Below are 25,670 nucleotides of genomic sequence, written 5' to 3'. Positions count from 1 at the left end.
AACATTAGTGTATAGCATCTGTTTGTGCCCCAGCTTTTGATGTTTTGGGATGCAGACCCAGGAGTGGAATTGCTGGGTGGTATTGTAGTTCTATGCTTAAAACTCTTGAGAAACTATCAAAATGTTTTCCCTGGAGGACGAGGCTGCATTTTTCTTATCGAAGACACTCAAAAGATTAAGATGTGGAGTTTTGTGGACAAGAATATTGTCAAATACGTAATTTGTAACTGCACAAATAAGTGTGGCAACTCAACTGTCATTCATAAATACAAAATTTTATTTGCATTTCATTAGTGTAGAAAGACCACAATGCTTCTCATATCACAACACTCAAGACACGCCAAGTTATTCAAATACATAATGACTTATTTACCTTGACTAAACAAACAGTGCAGTTTGAGAAAAGATATACCAAAGACAGAGTTCACAAATTCATTATCAGACCGGGGCGGGGGGGGGGGAAAAAAGAACACAGTCTAGGCTTAATAGGAATAAGCTTCACCATCAAGGGGAGAAGTTTTATCATTACAAAGGTATATAGAATGTTTAGGCAAATACATGTACGTTCTTTGATATAGTAAAATGTATCTCTTTAAAACGCCTTTAAACAAGATTTGTTTAGGACAGCAGTGTTCTTTTTAAATCTTCTATAGTTTCAAAAACATTTCTTTATTGAATCTTTGTAGTTCTTAAAAGCACAGGGTATGTCCATCAGGAAACCAGAGAGATTCGGGCCTCGGGACCGAACTACCTTCTAACTAGTCATATTCTATCAGTAATACGTAATGTGAATAAATAACCTTCAAGATGGCTATGGATGGGCTCGCTTTGTGGGAAACACTCCAACACTTCAAAGATGCTACGGCTGGGAGAAATGTAGATAAAGAAAAAGCATTCAAGATCGCTTCCCCCCTCCCCCAAAAGTCTTTAGTTTTGCAAATTTTCTTTAAAACAGTAAGCAAAGCACCACGTTCTTTCTTCTTATCAGAATATCTCTGTCCTCATAATATAATTAACAAGGACAATGATTTATTTCAAGAAACATTATAGCTCTCATTTCTCCTGTTCTTCGTATTAGAAGTACTACGTTTCCCAGTGTACATACACTAGGCACCGGGATAATGCATGAAATATAACAATTTGGAGGGAAATATGTCGTTTATAACCAAAACTTACCCAGGATTGCATATCTGCGTATTTACAAGTTAGTGTATAGCTCTGACTTGGATTACAAAGTGCGAAAGGAAATGGTCAAAACGATTGTAGTGCAGAATGGAAACTTTCCCCTCTCCAGGAATCGCTCCCACTTTGTCTCCAAAGTAGCGAATCAACAGCATCGGACGTGTGGTCTGGGTGGAGGCAGTTCTGGTGGGATCTCAGGCTCTGGTTGTAAGGAGAGGATGCTATTGGACAGCTCGTTCCTCAGCATGTCCAGAGGCATCTGAGGATAAAGCAAAAGACAAGTACATTTTAACCCAACAATGTATACGTAAAGACTACAAGTCGTACCATTACAGAAGACCAAAGTATTTTGTATAGACAACTCTTCAATCATCAGAATTTAATCAGGCATGAAAACATTAAGCCAAAACCTAAGAACCAGGTTCAGGGAGCTTCAACCATCGCACAAGCGCTGTGTAGCCTATTTCATACCCTATGGCAGAAGAGAGCCGATGGACCTCATAAACATTTATTTTCACAGTCCAGTATAATGGAAACTTAACGTGCCAAAAAAGGAAAAAAACAGTTCTGTGTTCTCCGGGGTTATACCGTTACTAAAGAAATAAGCACCTTCTCCTGGTAATTGTACAGACAGCCATTGTATTAGAAGCTTCTGAATTACGTTTGGACAGAGTCGATTATGTGTAACAGTAATACAAATACACTTAAAGATCTCACTAAGAAATCTTTGGATGCAAGTCCAAAGATGCCTGAACAAAGTGCTGCTGTCCAGTGAAGCCATCTTCCTGCCACCTGGCGCCACAAAAGGCCCCGGGATGGCCTCAGGCCCCGTCCGGACAGCAGGGCCCCAAGGCGGGGCAAGACCTCCACTGTCTGTATCTAACTTAGTCCTTTGTAGGAAAACTCCGAGAGAGGAGCAAAAGTCAAATAACACGGCCCGCGGTCACACCCGCTCCCCAGACCACGTGTGAGGCTGAGCGAGGACGGGAACGTGGCACTAGGGACGTGGGGAGAGGCTGTCACGGCAGCGAGCTGGCTCCTTGGGCCGGGTCCTCGCCCCCTTGGTCTTCAGCCTGACGATGACCCCCGTGCTTCCCCTTCTACGTAAAAGTTTCCCAACCAAAACACAGCAAAGGAAGCAATGAACAGGTTTCAGATGAAACGCTTTCACGATGTACGATTCTCTCTTTTTACCTTTTTCAGGATGTCATCGACAAGCTTCAGGAATATTTCGTCCACGTTGAAGTTATCCTTGGCACTCGCTTCACAGAACCGCATCCCAGTTATCTGCTGTGCAAACTAAGAAGACAAATTATTTTTCTCTGCGGGGATGCAACACAATCTAACGTACAAGCACGGGGCCTGTGACGGGGGACGGACAGCTCTGGGGCTTCGGCTTTCAGGGAAGGGCTGGGACGAAAGGCCTGGAAAGTCCTGTTTACCCTCAAATGTAAAGTTCACAAGTGTAGCCAATTTCCTACATGATAAGAAAACAACAAAACAAAATCTGCAAGGTGACGCCAAGTCAAACTACGTGCCCAAGTTTCTAAACTGTAGTGTATCTGACATTTAAAACATGAATATCACAGTTTCTCCACGGAAGGTCAGAGTGAGAGAAAAACCACAAAAGCAATTATATGGTTTAAAAGAATATTTCTCTGTATAAGATGTCAGGTGAGATACTAAATAATGCAGGATACACTAATGTGTTTTTCTCCCCTCCATTTCAAAATGAATTTAAAGGAGCAGGAAGTTAACAAGAGCAAATGAATAAGAAGGATGCAACTGAGCGATTACTTTTTTAAAATTATGAAATAATTATAAAGTCATTTATTAAAAGGGAAAGCACACAGAGTGCTCACTGTACAGGGCGTGGGTGCTGAGACCCCCTCTCTGCCCCCCTTTCCTCACCTTTTCACCTTGCTGTCTGCTGATTTCTCTGTCAGTTTCACAGTCCAACTTATTTCCAACTAAAAGAAGCTCTGCGTCTTCTGAAGCGTACTGTGGGATTGTAAAAGCAGCTGCATTTCAAAGACAGGCACATCACACGCGACGGGAAACATCAACCAAGGCAACACGTCTCACCCTTCCAACCACCTGCTTCAGGATCTCTGAGCATCTACTCTGTCCCGGGCAGGGCTCCTGCCGGGCTCACAGCAATGTGGTCACAGGCCTGACAGAGCACAATGTTCTCAACCCTTGACCATGATTCCTAAGAATCTATCCTAGGGAAATGACTCAAAATATAGGCAAAGTTTTACACTTAGTTGAAAAAAACGTAAAACTCCCACAAAGCAGGTGAAGAATGAAATAAAGTACACAAAAGAATGAAGCCATAAACAAAACAAAACAAAAGCTTCGGAAAAACATTAAGCTGACGCAGGAAGGCCCCTGTGACAATAGTTAGTTAAATAAGCAGGTGTAAAACTAAATGGAGCAGGGACCCAATCTAGTTTTTCTGGATGACAGAACTAAAGAGTTTTTAAATTTACGTTTGTGCTCTTCTTGGTTTTCTAAATTTTCTATAATGGCAAGGTATCATTAATTTTAGAATGAGGAAAAGTTAAGCTCCATTTCTAAGTTTTAAAAAAACAGCAGCCCCTAACACGGAGGCCACTGCCTTCGGTTTTAACTCCATCCCTCGGTTCCGTGCTGTCAGCTGGCAGCGAGGGCGCCCCTGTCTGAGGTCCTCAGGAGCACACTCCACGGCTTCAGCAGGGGAGGACATCACATCCGGAGACTCGCCATCCCAGAGCCCAGACCCGCCCTGGGTCCCGACATCTCCCTAACCCTGGCAACCCTGGTCCCTAACACACTCTAAGGAGGCACACGTTGAAAATGTGCTTAGTAAGACCTGCAAAGGAACATTCTCCAACATCATCTAACAGATGGGTTTAATACAATTTGTAAACAAAATCCAATTTATAATATACTAAATGTGCTTGTTACACAAAGGAACATTCTCCAACATCATCTAACAGATGGGTTTAATACAATATGTAAACAAAATCCAATTTATAATATACTAAGTGTGCTTGTTATACAAAGGAACTAAACATCAAATTACTGAATAAGGGGGAAAAAAACTCTCAAAGTGTGGCCACTGTTGACCACATCTCACCCTCAGTGGCTGTGTCGTCTACATGTGTATTTTGGGTCCCCGTTTCTCGGAGGGGAACCCACAGATTACATTATTCATACAGACTTGGGTTGTCTCTATATAGTCAAGTGTGGTCCAAAGGATAAACTCTTCTTTAGTTCAAAGTGAGGAGGTGAAGGCCATCTCTCATTTGAGGGCAGAGGTCCCGTGGTGACCAAGGCCCTTGGCATCTCCCAAGGGCACAGTGGAGACGGCTGTCCCTGGGAGGCTGTCACTCTGTGGACACTCACAAAGTGCGCGTCCAAGTGAACTTTCTGCAGAAACAAGGAGTCCTGAATCTGATTCCACGGATGCAGCTGGACAGTGTGCAATGAGCATGTCTGGGCTTCGAAGTCACACAGCCCAGGTACCAGAATAAAAATCCTGGCTCTATTATTTATAAGGGGATCCTGGAGACATGTTAGTTCTTCTCTGCCTCATCTATGATGCAGGGCTATGTACCTACTCTGAACGCTGTCATCTGGATTAAATGACATTCAGGATGGAAAAACATGCTCCATAAATGTTTCCCTTCTTCCTTTTGTAATGATTAACACCTGCAAGCAAAGAGTTCCCATCTGAGAGAGAGATGCAACACGTACCTTATCAATCATCTTCATCCATTTGGGCAAATCATCAAATGTCTCCTTCTTTGTGATATCATATACTAATATGATCCCCTTGGCACTTCTGTAATAAGCTGAGGTAATGCTGTTGAATCTCTCCTGACCTGCTGTGTCCCTAAGAAACAGCAGCAAAAATTAGTTCTGAACAACAACAGGGAGAGCCTCAGCCCAATTGCGAGTAACTCCTCACACATCTCTGCATATTCAGTCTTAGTGGGGGTAGCTTTTCTGAGCTAAGTACATCCGAACAAAATCACAAGGAACCCCCAATTTCTTTCAAACCAAGATTCTGAAGAGAAGCAAAGGCCGTGTAAAATGGTAGAAATTATAACACACCATAAACTAGGTGGTTATCAACAATGACAAGATGCATGGATGATAACTGAAAAGATTTAAGCCTAGAACTCTTTTAACTGAACTCGATGGTGAATATCTGATTTTGCTGATGGAGTCCCCACTAATGAAAAACGTTACAGAATTGGTCTTGTTATCTTCTTAATCCCTCCAGAGTAGCGGTCAAAGGCAAAGGGAGAAGAGGTACCAAATAGCTTTGCAAACCACCAAGCTCACCACTCTCCGACTGCTACCCTGAAATCTAAAGCTTTATTTCCTCTCCAGGAAAAGTTGTCCGTTTCCACACGAAGATATACGCACGCTAATAGTGCACAGAAGCTGGCTGAAACCCATTTTCTAAACCTAAGAAGCCAAGAAACTGCTTGAGAATCATCACAAATTTACAAACGAGGCTCAAAAGAGCAGGCCTTCTGATCAGGAAAACAATCTTTAGTTACAATCTATAGTTGTAGACAATCTATAATTAAAGACAATCTACAGACTGTCTTTAAAGACCACCTATAATTTAGTTTTTCCTGAAGAGCCCTAACTCACGGCATACTCCCAGGGCCACGTGACACGGGTGGCTCGTGGCAGAGGAAGCGAAGGGGCGGTGCGGTACACAGAAAACGGGGTTCTCCCCTGCAAGGTGCCCACAGCCTCTCATAGGACAGCATGTGAGCTTCTGAAATGGGGAGACGGTGTGACACCTCTTCCCAACGCATCGGATGGGGTGAAACTTGTGGGGCTGTCTCCCTAAAACACATATGGCAAAGGTGCTGTAACTTACAGCTTTGATCGGACTAGACTTGCCACCAAATTAGCTCCGCTTAGGGATATGTCATTATGCCCAAACAAACAACGAAGCTCGCTGGCAAATTCATTTTCACGTAAAACAAGGCCACTTGCTTTGCTCCAGAGGCTGTAAGACTGCCCTGTGCCCTTGGCTGGAAGGCCCAGGACCTGAGGCCGGTCTGTTTTGTCCACCAGCGTCCAGTGGGTGCCTGGCCCACTGTGGGCCCTCGATCCACAGGTGTTGAACAAAAGGTTACATGGGTAAAATGCAGAAAGTGGATGTCACTTCAAGGCAAAACAAACTTTATTGTTTTTTAAGATTTTTTTTTTGATGTGGACCTTTTTTTTTTTTTTTGCGGTACGCGGGCCTCTCACTGTTGTGGCCTCCCCCGCTGCGGAACACAGGCTCCGGACACGCAGGCTCAGCGGCCACGGCTCACGGGCCCAGCCGCTCTGTGGCATGTGGGATCTTCCCGGACCGGGGCACGAACCCATGTCCGCTGCATCGGCAGGCGGACTCTCAACCACTGCTCCACCAGGGAAGCCCCTGATGTGGACCATTTTTAAAGTCTTTATTGAATTGGTTACAATATTGCTTCTGTTTTTTGTTTTGGTTTTTTGGCTGCGAGGCATGTGGGGTCTTAGCTCCTCCACCAGGGATTGAACCCTCACCCCCTGCACTGGAAGGCGAGGTCTTAACCACTGGACCGCCAGGGAAGTCCCCTGAACTTTATTTTTTGACCCAGAACTGCCCCAAAATTGGAACACTGAAAATGATGGGGACTGAATTCTTCAAGATTCCTAAAACCAACTTAGAGACACAAAAATGCACCTTCAAATCAGGTGAGAAGGAATCGATTTAGATACCATTCATTTGTATAAGGAATCATTGAACAATTTTATTTCCAGGATCCTAGACATTTAGGGGCATAATTAATACTTTCAAACCAAAAAAGAGTGAAATCTTTCAGACCGTGGTTTCTCTTCCTATCACAAGTGCTGGCTTGTTCAAGTTGGGATTTGATAAAACATTTCTCACTCATTTCTTTAAAAAGCAAAAATAGGGCTTCCCTGGTGGCGCAGTGGTTGAGAGTCTGCCTGCCGATGCAGGGGACACGGGTTCGTGCCCCGGTCCGGGAAGATCCCGCATGCCGCGGAGCAGCTGGGCCCGTGAGCCATGGCCGCTGAGCCTGCGCGTCCGGAGCCTGTGCTCCGCAACGGGAGGGGCCACAACAGTGAGAGGCCCGCGTATTGCAAAAAAAAAAAAGCAAAAATAACACACATTTTTCTCTTCTGAAATCTGTGGTTAGCACATGATAGCTGCACCACAGATTCAAACAGCAATCAGATACAAGGTCTTCACTGAGCATTTTGGGAATTACGGACTTTCGTGAATCTTTATGTTAAGTAGTTTTAAGCTGACTTTTAGCTTAAATCAATTTCACATTCGTTTCTATACATATTCACTGAATCAGGATCAGAAATTGGGGGCTCAAGAACAGAGAAATTAGAAATAATACAAGTTTTTGAAAAATTATTTTGATTGTATTGTGGTAAGAACACTTAACATGAGATCTGCCCTCTGGAGGCAGACTTTTTTGAGTGTACAATACAGCACTGTTACCTACAGGCACACATGGGACAGCAGATCCCTAGAAGTTCTAATAAAAACCCAACAATCAAGGAATCAAGATAGTAACGGACATTTTTGATACAGTTTCAAAAACCCGCTACATGAGTAGCACACGCAGGGACCTTAGAAACATTGTGAAGTTAGCTGACTCTCTCCGCTTTAAGTCAGACACACAGAAAGAGGGTGGAGACCTCGAGAGGCAAACTCTGAGGCGACCTGTAACACAAATAAGTCCAAATAAGGCCGGCTCACAAGACCCTAGAGAGGAGACATTAAGGCCATTCCTTTGACTCCGTCTCTTTGTGCCTGGTTCTCATTGCTTGAGGCAGAAAAGCGTCTTCCCTTGAGACTCTATTCCACATTTCCAAAATGTCTGGGTTGCAAAAGTTAAGTGTATATTAAATACCTACGCTGAGCCAGTACCACAAAAATTCCACACTGCTCTCCACTTTTCACACAGCTAGATGATAACACGATACCAGTGCCCGGATCATGGTTTAACTACCTATGAAGATGCAGAATCCTAGTATTTCCCATCTTTATCTCAATGAACCTGAATTTTCACTGTAATGACCGAGAGCTGATTCTTACAGATTTACAGCTTATTACTGTCAGCCAAATCATCATTTATTACCGGTGGCCTGTGATCTCATTATTATTTCTCTCTCTGCTTTTGGTGCAAATTGAAAACTTTCTGCTATCCTGTTTCCACAGTTGGGTAATACAACCCTGTTTTGAAAATTCAAAGACTGTCATTTAAAAAATTTAATACATCAGTTTAAATGACACGATTCTTAATTTGTAGGAACCAAGGTCAGTGTATGAAGCGTTCTACCTCTTCAAGCAGAGAATGAAAGGAAACAAACTTGATGTCGATGTAAGAACGCTGGTGAAGACCAAATTCCCTGCCAGTGAGCACTGGACAGAACAAGGGGCCTTCATAGGAAGCGTCATAGTTCTGTGTTTGCCTAAAGGCGGGAGGCTAAGTTCTCAGCTTCAAGTCCATCTCAACACAACAGACCTAAGTCCCTGTGAATAATTTCCAGACAGCATGTGGATATAAATTCATGAAACTACATTCTGGTCGACATCTTATTTTAGCTATACTTACGCCAAGTTCTATATACACACACTTGGAAACGCTTCAAGCAGAGATGGGAAAATGGTCCTTTTCCTAACCACAGATAATCAAGGGACTTAAAAAATGTGGCAATGACATAAAGTGTGACCTAAAAATACGACAATGACATCTGCAGCTTTTGGTACCTTAAACCTTTAGGAATCTGTAGTAAATAATACTTTCTTAGATTGGCTATATCCAGAAATCATCAAGAAAAAATGCATGTCTACTAACACAACCTCCTTGTGAAAACCAGCCAGAGTGAAGCTTCCATGGATTGAGTCTAGGTCAGAGCACAGGGTCTTCGAAGAGCTCTTTCCAACACATCGGCTCCCCCTACGCCCTCGACCGGGACAGAGTAAAGTGATGACAGCACACCCGGGACACAGCAGGTCACAACAGCCACAGCTTGAGGACAGCTCCCAGGGAGGAAAGAAGCCCCGCGTCCCTTTACCGGCTGGGCCGCGACTCCAGTGCTTCCTTCCTACCTACGGGATCACAGTGATGCAAAGAAGGTTTTTCCTTCCTTAAATAATATACTCCAGAAGGTAAAAATCCTATTTCAGATAAGAATCCTATTTCAAGTATTAAGGGACTAGCAGGTAGCTGGCGTCAGCAGGTACATTATTCACTGGTGAAAACCCCTCTGGAAAAGACAAGCTCTACTTCCTCACTGAATCCCTGGGACACTCCCTGTAGAAAACCGGCAATCAACCTCTCAAAAAATTCAATGGCGGGTTTCCCTGGTAGCGCAGTGGTTGAGAGTCCGCCTGCCGATGCAGGGGACACGGGTTTGTGTCCCGGTCCGGGAAGATCCCACATGCCGCGGAGCGGCTGGGCCCGTGAGCCATGGCCGCTGAGCCTGCGCGTCCGGAGCCTGTGCTCCGCAACGGGAGAGGCCGCAACAGTGAGAGGCCCGCGTACCGCAAAAAAAAAAAAAAAAAAAAAAATTCAATGAATCTGACGGCCCCTCCCTCAGTTATATTTTCCACCAACATTGTGCAGTTTTAAAAATTCCGGGAATGAAGTGCGAAGGGTGAGGAGCAGCAGAGGAGTGACCTGGAGGCGGCTTTCACATCCCAGAGAGCCATGGTGTCGGGGCGTGCGTGCATCTCCCATAGCTGCACGCTCACACTCTACCCCCCAGAGCGGGATTCACAAGGTTGGGCCCTCTTAGTTCAGATTCAAAGGAAGGCAGCTGGATTCCAGAAGGATCCAATGTCACCGGCACAGAAGGCCTGTAGTGAGCAGAGTTCCAGGGCACAGGACACCTGGACGTAAATGCCTCTGTAAATCAGATTACTCCTGCCTGAGACGGAACCCAAGTATTAACACACCACCTAGGACGTGCCCCTTTGGACAGGTGACAGTGTCATCATTGGGACACTGCTGTCACCCACTGTGCGTCACAAACGTTCTCACAACACCTGTGTCTCCTTTGTGAGGCAACCTTCACAGGTGCCAGGTACAGAGGTGGACACACCCCTAGAATCCTTTTTTTAAAAAAAATAAATTTATTTATTTTTATTTTTATTTATTTTTGGCTGTGTTGGGTCTTCGTTGCTGCGCACGGGCTTTCTCTAGTTGCGGCAAGCAGGGGCTGCTCTTGGTTGCGGTGTGCGGGCTTCTCTTGCTGCAGAGCACCGGCTCTAGGCACGTGGGCTTCAGTAGTTATGGTGCGTGGGCTCAGTAGTTGTGGCGCACGGGCTTAGTTGCTCCATGCCATGTGGGATCCTCCTGGACCAGGGATCGAACCCGTGTCCCCTGCGTTGGCAGGCAGATTCTCAACCACTGCGCCACCAGGGAAGCCTCCGAGAATCCTTTTAAAGACCGTGTTTTTTTTTTTTAATTTGGCCACGCCATGTGGCCTGTGGGGTCCTAGCTCCCTGACCAGGGATTGAACCTGTGCCCCCTGCAGTAGAAGCGCAGAGTCTTAACCACTGGACCACCAGGGAAGTCCCTAAAGACTGTCTTTACCTTAAAGAGTGTACAGTTAGAAACAGCGGCTCACGTGAAAGGTACTCTGCTGCTATTTCCAGAATTCAAAACCTGGGCAGCAATGCACACACACAGCCTGATGCCTTCTTCAATCATGGGCTAACAGAGTAAGAAATACCCATTTTCTATTACCAAGTATTTAGGCAAGACCATAAACGTCTCATAGTCAAGCCCCAAACAAAAATACGAAAAACAAAAACACGAAACAGAAAAGCAACACTTCCCCACCCCAATCCTTCAAGTGGGTTAAACAGTCAGCAGTCACCAATGCAGACATTACCTGACGGCTGGCGAGCTCCTCTGCTGGTTCGGGGGCAGTGGCGCCCCGGACAGGGACACGGGTGAGGATGAGGCATGGCACTAACACGCAAGCGTTAGGTGACGATGGAGCCACCGACGTGGCAGCAATGAACGCGGATGAAAGCAACACACACACGGCGGACAAACACTCAGAGCTGAGGTCTACCTGCGGGAGGAGTTAGTGGCTGAGATGCTGCCGTGCGACCGTGTTAACAGCAAGGGCGACTTGGGTTGGGACACCCCCGGCAGGGCCGCTCCCACTGCCGCCACCCCCGGGCCCTCCTCCAGAGGGGCTCCGGGGGTCCCTGCGGTGGCCGAGTGCTGAGCGGCCCACACATGGCTGGTTTCGTCTCTCACACGCTCCTGACGTGCAGGGAGCCCAGTCTCTCTGGGCTCCCCTCGATGGGGCACGGAGGGCCTCAGGGCACATGGCTCTGGCAATGGAGCTGGAAGGGCATGCGTGTCCCACGGTGGCCACCACGCGGTGCCACCAGGGACACAGCCTGTGGGGGACTTGCCAGGATACAGCGCAACTCTGGGGAGGAACACACTGGCCTTTCTCTGAATGCTCGCAAAGCAATGTTAAAAACATGCAGACGAGCAGCGGAGCCATCGTTTTAGTGATGACGGTTTTGTCAAATGATGTGAAACTAGAGACTAAAGGCTCCAAAGTAGTTGCCATAGAAGTCACATTCTTCTCCCCACAACTCCTATGTGCAAATGGGATCTGAGACAAGTGGACTCTTTCCTGAACTCTCCCTTGACAAGTGAACTCTCCCCTGAAGGAAGGTCCGTTCATTCCACTTGAATGTGAGCAAAGGAGCGGAGACATAGGAGCGACAGACCAGCTTGAACGGTTAATTGTATTAGACAAGCATGTGGACTGGTAAACACACGTGGCAGGACTGGGTGTAGATGCCCACTTACCAGATTTGTAACCTAATTTTCTTTCCTCTTAGCTCTACGGTTTTGATTTTAAAGTCAACACCTGTAAATAAAACAGACGAAGATGAAGCAAAAACAATGCAATTCGTCAGAAAAATAATACTGCTTGTACGTTTTTATGCCATTATCAGAAAAACCAAAAAAAAAAACCTGATCACACTAAATCCTAAAAGGAGAGAGCAGAAGTTTGCCAGTATGTGTAACGACCATCACTCTGTGCTTCCCGGCACAACTGAAGAGCCAAGGTATGTTTGGTTTTACCCTGAACTTGAGATGCAGCATTGCTATTCATAATAGAGTTTATGACTACTAGAGATGTAGCATAAAAACCATTTAAAAATTACAACTAATCATTACATGAACAAATGAATGGTGTTATAAGCATGCTATCTCAGGGAAAATTCTTACATGTTACACTGGAAACTCAGTCTTGATTTCAAACAGCCTTAGTCTGAATTTAGAAATTATTGTATTAAATTTTTTAGCATTCACAAAAGTGACTTTATTATATTGTCAATAGTGTGGAAGAGGAATTATTTTTTAAAAATTTACTCATACAACTTAATTTCAATTTTTATTTACTTTAACGGTAACAAGTAAACCATCATGAATCATCACCCATTTCCAGTTCAGCCCTTAAAGCTTCAGATAATTTTTTAAACCAAATTTAAACCAAGTATATGTTACCTTATATACTTCTCACTTATAGAAAACTTCAAGATTTCAAAACAATATTTTTTACACTATTTTCACAGTTAAGAAAAAATAAACCAAAAGGATGCCAGCTAAATTTGGGAACTGGAAACATAATCTCTACAGGAACTATATCGTGACTGCTTCATGGATCCAGGGTCCCGGTGCTGCCGGGTCTCTACCGGGGCAGGGCGGGGCTGGGGGGTGGGGCAGTGATGCAGCTCTTCAAAGTCACATGACGTTCTTGAGGTGAAGCCCAAGGCATGTGGCTGACTTTTATAATTAGTAACACACTGCAGACATCAGTGCAACCAAAAGACATGTTTACAACCCTGGGTGGGACCAGGGTCTGTACAACAAAGAAAAGTGGCAGGAATATAAAATGTCACAGCTGGAGAATAGGCTACTGCATCTTGGTTCTTAATCTCTTGCACCTGCCCTGATTTCAAAGGTCACAGAAAACGGTGGTTAAGCCAATTTCACTTGCAGTTCTGGAAAAGCTTTGCTTTTCCGAGTCAACTGACTCTCAGACAGCCTTGAAACAGGAAGCATGTCTGTACACGACCCACATCCTCAAATAGAGACCAAGCAGAATCCTTCATGACTCAACCACAAGGTAAGAGCAGAGCCTAACGCGATATTCTACAAGCCTAGAAACCAGCCTGGACCTATATGCTACGTTCTGATTTTAAAAAGGCACAGCACAGACAAAACCCTTTCTTCCTGATATTAGCATAAAATTAGGGCCTCACCATGTTACTCTGTGATAGCAATTTACAAATCAAATTCATATTCTGCCATGACTACTATTCTGTTTTACTTTTGTTTCTAGTTCCTTTTTTTTTTTTTAAATTTTACTTAAGGGAGCTGCAACTTGTTAAGACTTGCTGCAGCGCCAGCTACATTTTATTGAAGAGAACTGGCCGATGACACTTCTTTTGTGAGCTCTGCTTCACGTCAACTACAAGAATCCCTTGAAACAGCCAGCACAAACAACTTCTGTTTTGATTAGGCTGTTTTCTCTGCTAAGAACCGTTCTGAGCCTGAACATGTCAGACTTTTTTTTTCAACCGACTTGAACAACCTTCCCACTTTAGCAGTCCTGCACTATTTTGTAACCACAAAGTTTAATGAGTAAAACTAAAAGGAAAGGGCATTAACAGTCAAAATCAGGAATAAGTGGTAACGTTATCACCATGTGATTATAAATACACTACTAATTTCAATAGGAGAACATAGCAAAGATGAACGAACAGCGAATAGGATTAAGAATCTGTTTAGCCAAAACTACCTAGTTTTAGTGAGTAGGTTAATGACCACTAACAACGACAGAAAAATACGCAGTGGCTAAATCTAAAATTCCACCAAAGAAAACAGATCATTGAAATAACCCCTTCTCTTAAATGAAATTTCCTTTACCATATCTAACAGCCACTAAGTAGCTGGTAATGATTGGAAACTTACTCCATTTATAGCTTAGAAACAAATCCTTACAGTATACAACTACACATTTTATAAAAGCCTTTTTACATCAAGTCAAAAATATCTCTCAGTGCTGTCTATTTTTAACATTTACACGTCATAGAAATTATAAATGATCCTTAACAAAAGGTAACAAGTCACCAATAGCCTCAAATAGGGGATTAGTTTTGGGAAAAGTCAACACAGAAACTCCTGACTGAGCAGGGCTGCCCAGGACCAATGTTTATAAAAAATAAGGGACAAAAAAAAAGTGGCAACTTCTGTTGAAAACGAAGTTTCCTATAGTGTCAAATTTTTTTTTTTTTTTTTGGCTGCACCACGTGGCATGTCCATTCCGACCAGGGATCGAGCCCCTGCCCCCTGTGTTGGAAGTGAGGAGTCTTAACCACTGGACTGCCAGGAAAGTCCCCTCCTATAGCGTCTTAAGCAACGGGAAGCAGCCAGCCTAACACTCCACCAGGTGGTAGAGACAGTCCTGCCCCTAAAGAGCTGAGTCATCCAGACCGAAATCAACATCCCAGGCACTTGGCAAACTGCCTTCCTCTGCCCTTCTCTCTTGGAGACCCTCCCTTTCTGCCCTGGAACCTTTTCGGTCCTAGGTGCTTCCCATCTGAGCCTCCCGACGGCCCCATGCCTTACCCACGTTCCTCATCCATGTTACCAGTTCTGCCCCCTCCAGCCCTGACCCGTGGCTCCGTGGGTCTCCCCCATGTGACAGGAACAGGTGCCTTCTGAGCACACTCACCTTTGGCTCCCTGGAGCCTAGAACACTGCCTGGCCCACCACAGCGACCCAGTAAACCTGGTGAATGGAAACCTGCCCCTCTTCTCCATCAAATGCTGCGTGAGTAAGGAGAAATGCTGACTCTTCTTGGAAATGAGGAAATTGAGGACTGATGAGGAAACAAACACGCACACACACTTAAACTGTAGGAAGGAAGGGCGGATGTTCTGTCCTGAGTGTGCCTGGTGGACAGAGTGGTGGAATTCAGGGTGCCTAGCTCACACACATCACCCTGGAAATGGAGCATTTCATTTCTCCTACAATTCCTGTTACTGATGGTAAAACCTGAGAGGATGGTCAGTCTTAATACGTCCAGATCCTCTCCCTACACGCGCCCCTCCCAGTGGATTATTACGGTATCAGTTTACTCAGTCACATAGACAGGAAATGGTCCACTAAGTGAATGTCCTGCCACGTGACAGGGGCCTACCCTTCTTTAAGCTTAACCAATGTATGAAGTCTTCCTAAAAATATTTTGATCAGAAAGGACACAGGTCACAGGGCTGTAATCCCTCTGTCAATGGGTGTAGCTTTGTATTCTATTCAAGTCGGCTTGATCTTAATTTCCTTTAATAACAATGAGAGTGGGCATCTGTCAGACCCCCTGTGCCTGACATGCAGCATGTGGGCTCCTTCAGAGCCCAGCGAGCCAGGCACTACTATACTCAGCGAGGCCAAGGTCATTTGATTGAAAGTCATTATCACTTCTGCCAGTTGAGGGGCAGAGCCTAGATTCAAAATTGTAACACTGCCCACAACCAAAGGTTGTTAACATAAAAGTCAGATGCGTGGAAATCTGCAAATGGCCCAGAGTCACTGTTAAAGGGCTGTTAAAGAACAAAGTTTACCCTTGCGCTGTCAGCTGTGCATTTATCTTTCATAAATCTCAGCAAGAGCATAAAGAATGGTTGCACTTGGTGCTGATTAGATTTCTAAGTTCCCTTGAAGGCAAAACATTTACCAAAAAAAATTACTGTGTTACGTTTCGCTGGGGCATAAAAAGTTACAAAAATGAAAATAGCAAAAATAAACAGAAGCTTCTTTCTTCACATTCCCTTCCAGCAAGAAGCAAAATAAAAGCAAAAATAACACGGCGGCCCATGCCTGCCATGACAGCTGAGCGTCCCTCCTCCACTCGCACACCCGCCCCCAACAACGAGGACCTGCAGTTGGCACCAGACGACGATTCTAGTTTACTTAACATGGATGATTTCACAGACTCTGAAATAGGTCTCAATTCAAGCAGTGGTTACGATGTTACTGCCAATTTATAATAACTATCTTAGGTGCACACACTGGCTTTTCTTCCAAGGACATCTATCCTTGACGGTGTCACCCAATCCTGGACTACTGATGGAGAGGATTCCCAGCATTTCCATTGAGTTGACAGTGAGAAAATAAACTAGGAAATGTGTCAAGGTCACACAGATAGAGGCAAATTTAACGTTAGGAAACCCTCTCTTGAACATGAGGCCAGGCTTCTGCCTGACCACCGCCTTTCGGGGAGAGCGCCCGATAAAGGGCAGGCAACGCAGACCACCTTCCTGTAGTACTGACCCCAGGAGGCCCCCGAACCTGTGAAACCTTACCGTTTAATATTATGGGGGGCTTTTCCTACCTAAGCCGAGTTATGAGAATTCAACGAAACGGAAACTAAGTTACTGTAACTGTAAAATACTTTGAGCATCTCAGAAGCAGGTACTATTAAAATAGTTTAAATGACTGCGTGTCATTAAAAAATGCTCTCAGGTCTGAGGATATTAAATGTCCACCCCGAGTCTAACAAGACCTGCCCCTCTCAGTCCAGACTGGATAGCCTGCACCTCAGCAAAGACCACCCACCATCCCTGACCCGGACACACGCAGGAGATGGCCGTGCACTTGGCTGGAACAGACATGGACACACATGAACTTCATCCGGCAAGGAGAGGGGAGTCTGAGGTCACGCACTCCAGAGGGGGTACGTGTTCGTTGTCATGAAAGTTTCATGGGCAAGGATGTGCTCCCCTTGCAGACAAAGAACAATGTCTCTCGGGTTTACTGCGTACAGTCACTCATTGCAGGGATCTTCTTGATGATTTTACAGGTAGATACTGTCATTGTCCCCATTCTACACATGAAACACTGAAGCTCGGGCAGCTGGTACCTTGCCCAAGGTCAACAGGCGGGTAAGTGTGAGAGCACAGATTTGAACCCAGGCAGTCTGGCGCCTCCCAGATCTCTGCACAGCCTCACCTGAAGGCAAGAATGGAGGCAACTACCGGGAGGGAGCTGTAAACATGTTTTTAACGTCAAAAAAGGAATTCTGCGTTGCTAGGGAAATATATAAAAAAGCAAGAGTGAGGGACTGGCCGGCTCAGACTGCTCCCAAACGAGCAGGCCTGGCTCTACCCTCTGGCTGCACACAGACCCCGGCTGAAAAGCAGGGAGTCATTTCAACCTCCTGGTCACCAGAGGAAGAGAATGTCGATGGGGGAGGAAGATCTGGAAAAGAAAAAACCCCCATATGATCAAATGGCAGATCAGTAACATTTTCTTCACTTGTTAAATACTAAGTTTACCACTGATCAGATGGGCCCATAAAATATGCCGGGAAATTCAAAGGGCCTTTCTACTTTACCCAGGTCCCGTGCTGACATTTTGACACTTCATGCAGTATTTGTATGTATTTCAGTATGCAGCTTTAAAGGATAACAATTATATTTTGGAGTGTTGCAGAGTTTTTGCATCTGTAGTATAATTTAGGAGGATAAGGGAACATCTATAGTTGCCTTTTCTGGTCCAGGTACATAAGCTATTTCGTTCCTGTAGCACCAGAGAGGAAGAGTGTGAGTTCTATATTTTCTTTTCATGAAGGAGGAAACTGAAGTTAAGGTGCTGCCTAAAGACAGGGACAGCTTGTGAGTAGAGCTGGGACTTAAATCCAGGACTGTCTGCCCACCCCCCAAGCCCACACTCTTCCTCCCTCTCACCCCCACCCCCTGCCGGGAGCTTCGAGAATGACAGGAGTGGCCAAGGAGACAGTCCAGCGTCTTAAATGAAAAAACAAAAGTGAAACTTTGGTTGCGGGTGCGTGATTGTCTCGCAGGCCTAGCTTCTGCATTACATTACGCTGGAACAACGAGGAGACTTGCGTTCCCGGGCAACTCCCATCACCAGCTTGCCGGAGGTGGGTCTGCAAGTTGTGGTTTGGTTTTGTAAACTAAGAAGGCCTTAGGTCAGCACTAGACACCAAATAGAGGAGGCTGTCAGATTTGGGGGGAAAAGGTTTCCTGCGGCATACAATGTTCTGTTAAGCCTGTGTTGTATTTTCTGGTTTTAAAGTTCAAGGGTTAAAAAAAAAAAAAAAATCCCATCCAATTAAGGGCACTATTTTAGGCTTATAGTTCTGGCTTTCCAAATCCTTTCTGAATATCAAAGCTGTGCAACTAAAGGACAAAAGGAGAAGAATCCCCTTCCTCCTCTGTTAAAGTGTAGCTTTTTACATCCTCCCTAACATTTTTTTTTCACGGCCCTCTTCAGGACTCACTTCCCCTTCTGAAAAGGATAAGCCAGGTGAGCAGGTGAGCTTCCTGCACCATGAAATGGCCTGCAGAATGGAGTCTTACAGAAGTACAAGCAGCCTCTCACGAAAGACCTGCTGACTAGTGTACAAAACTATGCTTTCTTTACAAATTCAAGCAAATGCTTCACAAGAACGATCTTTCTGGCATGCAAGGCTGGAAAATAATTTGGCCCTATCAGCTCTCGAAGGAACCCAGGCTGCCTTCTAAAGCTAGTCCACAGACCCTCGGCCGATGGTTCCGCAGAGCCCACAGCTGCAGGACAGGCAATCCTGAAGAATCTGGATCCCCATCATCGAGCATAAGCAGAACTTTCTTCTGCAGTGTGAGTGCACGACACTGAAAGAAAGGCTGAAGGCACATAAGCCAGGTCTTTAAACAGATTTTTATTCAACCTCAACAACCGGGATCACCAACTTTCCACACTTATTTTGAAAGACAGCTACTTTATTTCCACAAATGCGCTCTGCACAAGCCTATCAGCGTGCCCTGGGTGCATTAAATAAGCCAAATCACACACTGCACAGCATATGCTGGCATAGAAACTGACCGTTCCTCTTCCACTCCCTTCTCCCTGAGTCATCTTGTTACATCATCCCGGCAGGGGAGGGGCTGACACTGAGAGCTTCAGAGTCTGGGCTTCAGAGTGGGAATTCGGACGACTCTCCCTAACTCCCTCTTTGAGTGAAACACTCGGGGCAGCTCAGCTATGGCTGAAAAGACTGTACACAATCACAGAAAAGCAACACAAAACACACAGCTTATCATTTTAATCCAGTATGAAACGATCATTCTGGGTTTCTGAACAAAAATCTGTGACCTAAATTTCCAGAATAAAGTACAAGCAGTTGATTTCCCTTGACAGCAGCTCCACTGCTTGCAGGCAAAGCGGACCAGACCCTGATGGCCTGCATCTCATCCCTTTCGTCCCATAACATTCAAGGCCAATCCACAGACAGCCAGTCCTGCACGGGATTTACATCCACCTGTTCCTTAGACCTCTCGATTCTGCTTCCGGCTCTACTGCTGGCCCTGATGAACCAGTCACCTGCACCACGACGTTTCCCCGCTCTGGGAACAGGCTTCCCGAGTGCACATGGGACCCGAAGAGGTGTGCACTGAGAACAGAGACCACGGCACGTGACTGAGTGGGAACAGCGCTTCCAGCAAGTGCTATCAACCCTCTAAGACCACTTACTCTCAGGGGCCAGCCTGTGAAGTTTAATACATGGAGGCAAAATGAGAAAAAAGAAGACAGAGTAGTGAGGTTCTCAAACTGAATTCAAAAGAACTTTTAAATTCTGATATTCTGTCTTTCCTAATTTTTTTGGTCTACCTCATATTAAGTCTTTTTTTTTTAAAGTTGGTGGTAGTGGATTGTTAAAAAATGTCCTTACATGGCAAAGTAAAAGAAATGGCAATCCTATGTTGGCCTCCGGCACTTTGAAAGAAACTTTACTGCCCAGGAAATGAGAATTCTGGTCCAAACTGTCTTACTCCTCCTTTTCCTCTATTTAAATATATTTTAATAAATACGTAAAAGGCTTAAGATATTTGAATAATTGAATATTTAGGTAAGAAATGCAATTTTCAGAGCAGTATTTAATATCCAGAGGAAAGTGACAAATGATAGGGGCATAGTTAAAGAAAGTCAATGTCAATGATATCACAGATTGATGACATCACTACCTTCACAGGGCTCTCAGGGGGACTAAATTAGGCAGGTAGGAAAGGGTTTCATGGTGTCTGATTCTGAGCCATCTAAATTTTCAGAATAAAGTGAATTTAAATCTCAAAGTAAGCTAAGGAACAGACATACAAAAGGAACTCACTTGCAGCCCTGGCCCTGACCGCTTGCTGACCGCTGGGCCACTGTGGATGAATTGTCTACCCTCTGGGACTCTGCTTCCTCATCTGTAAAATGGGGAAACTTTCAGGATTGTTGTGAGGTTTAGAAAGAGTATACTCTTGCTGGTACACAGTACATGCTCAAGAAATGTAGCTACCACTAATTGGCCGTAAACTTTTACATGCAAAGACAATAAATTACTTATCCAAAGTCACAAACTAGTTTATGGCAAAGCTTATATCAAGAGCCCAGGTTTTCTAGAATGTTTTTCTAGAAATTTAATGCTGCTGGGTGGGTGGAGGCAGGGTGCTGCCTGATAAAAATATTTCGATCCAAACAAGCTTAACAGTTAGCTTCCAATAGTTGAAAAACAAAGGTTGACAGATACATAATTTTATGAGCTTTTTTTTTTTAGAGACTTGTGAATTTCTAGTCAACTATTTTTCCATTTTTAAAACTTCAAAAAGCTGTTCCTGAGGCTTTTAAAGCCCCTGTCAAACCATGCCAGCCATATCAGACCAAGTAACTCAATTCCACGAACACAAAATCCATTTGAAAGTAATACTCCACCTAGACAATTTCCATTAAAGAGACCAATTATTTATTTATTTATCTATTTATCTATTTATTTATGGCTGCGTTGGGTCTTCGTTGACGTGCACACACAGGCTTTCTCTAGTTGTGGTGAGCGGGGGCTACTCTTTGTTGTGGTGCGCGGGCTTCTCATTGCGGTGGCTTCTCTTGTTGCAGAGCATGGGCTCTAGGGTGCTGTGGGCTTCAGTAGTTGTGGCATGTGGGCTCAGTAGTTGTGGCTCACAGGCTCAGCAGTTGTGGCTCACGGGCTCTAGAGTGCAGGCTCAGTAGTTGTGGCACATGGGCTTAGCTGCTCTGCGGCATGTGGGATCTTCCCGGACCAGGGCTCGAACCCATGTCCCCTGCCTTGGCAGGCGGATTCTTAACCACTGTGCCACCAGGGAAGTCCCAATACGTCAATTATTAAAAACAGTCTTTTCAGTTTCATACCCTGGTGAGTTCTGTGTGTCTTGAAAACCAAATCAACTTTTGATTTGATTAATAATACAACAACAAAAAAATCATTTTGTTCATTTGTAACTTTACAAAATAGGTTTATTACCTCAAATTCCTCAGGATATCTGCTACGATCTTTTACAGAAAGTCCAGTGGGTCTGACTCACTGGAGATGCGTGCTTCCAGCCTGAGGTTGGCTAAGCCATTACTGGAGCGACCCTCCTGGGTCAGCACCTGTGCCGGGCTGCGGGGTGCATGGTCTTTTCCAGACTCTGCCAGCCATACAGGGTGAGGGCAAGGGGCCCCGCGGAGCAGAATCTGCAGAGCTGACTGTGCTCCGTGGACACAAAACTCAACAACTGGCCTCAGAAGGACCCTACAAGCCACCTGCGGGAGGCATTCAGGTGAGGCAACCCCAACTGTACAGCACACCCAGCGCCACATTTAAATGCGCTTTTCTAAAGGAACGTGGCGAATGAACTTCATCTCTACAGCATTCCAGTGCAGAGGAAGCCTCCCCCTTCAGCTCTCATCCCACCCCGACTGGGGGGGCTTCCTCCACGCTCCCCAGCCTGTACCCATCTCTACATTGCCCTCATCACCCTGGGGCATCCCGAGCCCCACGGCTCTGAGCCACATCTGGACAGAGACTTTGTCCTCTTCACTCAAGCCCCCGTGGGTAGCACAGCACCAGCACACAGTAGGTGCTCAGTAAGTGATCTGGTAAGTGGAAGGGAAAAGCAGCTCACAGGCAGAGACTGAAGGGGGGTTAACTTTCTTAAAGTGTTCTCACACTCTGGGTCAGACCAGAAGTTAGCATCTTTCTCTGAACTTCCCACAACTAATAAACACTTATCAAGCCGAGTACTACAGGCTACATATGGAGGAAACAAACATGACCAAGACAAAGTCCAAGTTCACAGGGAGCCCCACAACAGCAGTGGTGTGGGGAGGCGTGTGCATTTATGCTTGTTTGTTAAGGGGACAGAAAAACCGACTGCCTGGTCCCCTCGCCTCCCGGTTTCTTCCCGATTCCCAAATATCTGATGCAACCCTGCCAGGGCTGTACCCAGAGGCCTTTATGACTCCTGCTGCTACAGGAGAAGGTGCACACTCCATGGCCTGGGACATCATTCCCGATGTCCCCTAATGATGACTTCCCAGACTGTGCGGGTGTTGGCCCACTACGGCCCCGGCTTAAAAAACCCCTCCTCACCTCTCCTCTGCCCAGTTCTAAGCACACCTGTGCTCATCCCCCATCTTGCTCTCCAGCCACCCAAGCCCTGTTATCCACCCATTATTCCTGTGCTAGTTTCTCTTCGCCTAGTACAGCTATGTTACGCTTCATTTTCACATATTTTTAAGCGTGGAGCCATAAAAGATGTATAATTCTGAATTGCTTTTAGTTCTGTTTCACTTATGCCAGATACTAAAATAACAGTATAAACCCTCGTTGGATGGTTTAATAACTCCCTGTACTTTATATGATCCAAGATTGGATGTCTGAACCAGGTCTAAGGTACGCTACTGAACTTTAATGTCATGACTCCAAGGCCAAGATCTTAAAAACACACAGGGTACAGAGAGCACAAATATGTCCAAAATGATCTATTATAAAAAAAAGCATGAAGGGAAACACATTCTCACAAACAAAACAAAAGGACAATACAAAAACTGGGAGGTTAGTCTTCCAATAAGACATTTGAAATGTAGTAGTGTTTTGTTACATGACAACTTAAAGCCAGTTTATCCCCAAATTGTATCACCTTGGAACTACCACTGGTTACAACACTAAATATTTGTACAAGTGTTTGGAATGATACTTTAAATTCTGAGTTTCATATTTACATACCATTTATTCACTGTTTCTTGGACCTCCCCTAGGGGAATCCCTCCCTATTACTGAACGTAATAGAGAGGGATTGATCTGATCTTCCTTTGGAAGAACTATCTCATCTGCGGGGTTCCCCTACCTTTGACAGCCTTTAAGGGGTTTTCCATAGAGGCAGCTGTTACCGACTGCGACCTGACAGACCTCAACGCCAAGGCCTGTCCATGTGACTTCATCAGAAAACTTCCCTGCAGTTTCAATTTTACATCCTGAGGACACGATACTTCCTGACCCGGTTGGTCCTGTAGTTACTTCGCTATACTTCACGCACCTGGCGGTGCCGGAGGCCTCCTCCCCACTTTTGGAGCCCCTGGGGGGTTATTTGAGGTCACGGACAAACACAGCTGAAGTCCTTCTGCCCCGCATTTACAGTTAAAAGAAGAAACTTAGTGTAGCGTTAGTTTGAATATTCACCGGAGATCCTCCACAGGGAATTTAAGACGTCATTATTTCAGCGCAACATAAAAGTGAGTTCAAAATTAGAAAATAAGCCGGGTTGACAGTGGAAATACCCCTACTCCTAGGACGGCAAAGTTAGGGCATCAAAATTCACCAGACATGACGCACTCTGGCCATCTAGCCAGGGCACAGCTCGAGTCCACCACGCTGCCCACCTGCCCCCCACCTGTCACCACCTTTTTCCTGGTATCGGGTGAGCGGGGGGTTTCCGGGGAGAGAAGCTCCGGGCTGGACGGGCCCCGCGCAACACCCGGCCTTGTGACGGCGCAGGGCGGGGGCGCAGGACGACTCTGCGTGGAGACGGGGGTCTCCACCCGGCGCGAGGCAGAGGTGGCAGGGGCTCCCCGGGGCCGACCCCGCATGCACGGCCCGGCCGGCCAGCCTTACCCACGGTGGACTTGCAGGCCTCGCAGAAGGTGTCGTCGGTAAAGCGCTCCATCAGGCTGGTCTTGCCCACGCCGCGGGAGCCGATGATGATGACCTGCAGCTTGAAGTCGGCCGGCCTGGGGGGCTGCTTCCTCCGCCGGGACTGGCCGCCCGACAGCGCCGGGGAGCCCGCGCCCAGGCCGCCGCCGCCCGCGGGCCGCCTCTGCAGCGCGGCGCCTGGATCCATGCACGCATGCGGCCCCCGCGCGGCCCGCCGCCCGCCGCGCGCCCCGGGCTCCGGCGCTCCCTCGGCCTCCGCCGCGCGCCGCGGGTCGGCCCCGGGCTGGGCGAGCGCGCGCTCAAGAGGCCCCGGCGGCCCACGGGCTCCGCGCTGCAGCTGTGCCGCCGGCCGGCCCCCCGCGCCCGTGTCCGCTCCGCCGCCGCCGCCGCCGCCACCGCCGGGGGAAGAGGAAGGGAAGCAGCTACTCCGCAGCAGCGGCAGCAGCATCCCGGGCGAGGCGGAGCGACGGCGCAGGCGCGGCTGGCGGGGAGGGGGGGCGGGGCGCGGGGCTGCCGGGAGCGCGCCCCCTGCCGGCGGGAGGACCGCCCGCCCGCGCGCCTCCCCCGTGTTCTCGCCCCCTCTGCTCTGCCTGCCTCCACTGCCCTCTCTTGCCTACCCTTTATTTCTGCGGCTTTCACCTTCCCTTCTCCTCCATCTCCATCCCCCCTTTCCTTTTTCCCTCCTCCTGTCCCTGCCGTCATTGAGCGCAGCCCCCAAACACCAGGCCAGTGTGTTAGCCGTCTCCCCCCTAACCTGTTGAACTCTGAGATATTCCCCAAATCACTGCCACAAACTCGCACTGTCACCGGGCGCTGAAAGTCCCTGGCCGGCCCCCCGCCTCGACCCCCGCCCCCTGGGAGTCCCGTGCAGTCCCACCCTCGCTCAGGCCCAGACCCCACCTACCCCGCTTGGGAAGGAGCCTGATCACCTCTGTCTTACATTTTCCGTAGGAAACTCGCGAAATCAGTTATTTTTAGCCCTGATTGCTGCCTAATTCAAAGTGCAGAAGTTTTCATTCCGTTTACCTTTTAAAATAAATAAATAGGCTGCTCCTTTGGGGAAGCGAGTGAGTTCAGATTCAAACAGTAAGAAACTCCAAGATTGACACTCCAAAAGTTTAGAAATTGTGGACTCGGGCAGTGTGTTTTGCCATTTCTATTTGAAAGGATTTAAGGATACAGAAAGCCACTGCTCCGACTCCTTGCCAGGGATTTGTTTAGCAAATTCCTCAGCGTGAACTTGAGCACCTCAGAACACGGGGTTCTAAACATGATAGGAGCTGGCACATTTGCGGAGAATGATCAGGTAACCCACCAAATTTCAGCTTTATTTAGCAGTGGGTTTAGTAATGCATAGCCCGTGTGGCTATTGCTCTATAAAGGTGATTTGTAAAAATTTAGCATTGCCCACAAAGTAAATTGGA

At 46.4% G+C, this 25,670-nt stretch overlaps 1 protein-coding gene and 1 non-coding gene across 2 annotated transcripts; both read right to left on the bottom strand.

Annotated features, from left to right (window-relative positions):
* Window positions 1–240: 240 nt before the first annotated feature.
* Window positions 241–24,694, bottom strand: RAB12 (RAB12, member RAS oncogene family). The gene is made up of 6 exons (XM_065890151.1): window positions 24,208–24,694; window positions 12,054–12,114; window positions 4,924–5,062; window positions 3,094–3,183; window positions 2,377–2,481; window positions 241–1,441 (listed from the first exon to the last, which is right to left on the bottom strand). Exons 1-6 carry the CDS (start codon window positions 24,692–24,694, stop codon window positions 1,328–1,330), a joined length of 996 nt encoding a protein of 331 aa, XP_065746223.1. The 3' UTR covers window positions 241–1,327.
* TRNAR-UCU (transfer RNA arginine (anticodon UCU)) lies at window positions 10,711–10,783 on the bottom strand. The gene has a single exon. It is a non-coding gene; the product is annotated as a tRNA-Arg (tRNA).
* Window positions 24,695–25,670: the final 976 nt, after the last annotated feature.

This window comes from Phocoena phocoena, chromosome 13 (assembly GCF_963924675.1).
Source record: "Phocoena phocoena chromosome 13, mPhoPho1.1, whole genome shotgun sequence".
NCBI classification, from domain to species: Eukaryota; Metazoa; Chordata; class Mammalia; order Artiodactyla; family Phocoenidae; genus Phocoena; species Phocoena phocoena.
This window is presented reverse-complemented; position numbering and strand designations above follow the sequence as displayed.

What these genes read in the sequence shown, in the direction of transcription:
- RAB12 (XM_065890151.1), bottom strand. Translation starts at nt 24,694, where the DNA reads ATGCTGCTGCCGCTGCTGCGGAGTAGCTGCTTCCCTTCCTCTTCCCCC. An exon ending in AAAATTAGGTTACAAATCTG is followed by an intron (nt 5,063 to 12,053) that starts GTAAGTGGGCAT and finishes GCTGTTTCTTAG; the next exon opens with GGACACAGCAGGTCAGGAGA. An exon ending in GCAGACAGCAAGGTGAAAAG is followed by an intron (nt 2,482 to 3,093) that starts GTGAGGAAAGGG and finishes TTGTCTTCTTAG; the next exon opens with TTTGCACAGCAGATAACTGG.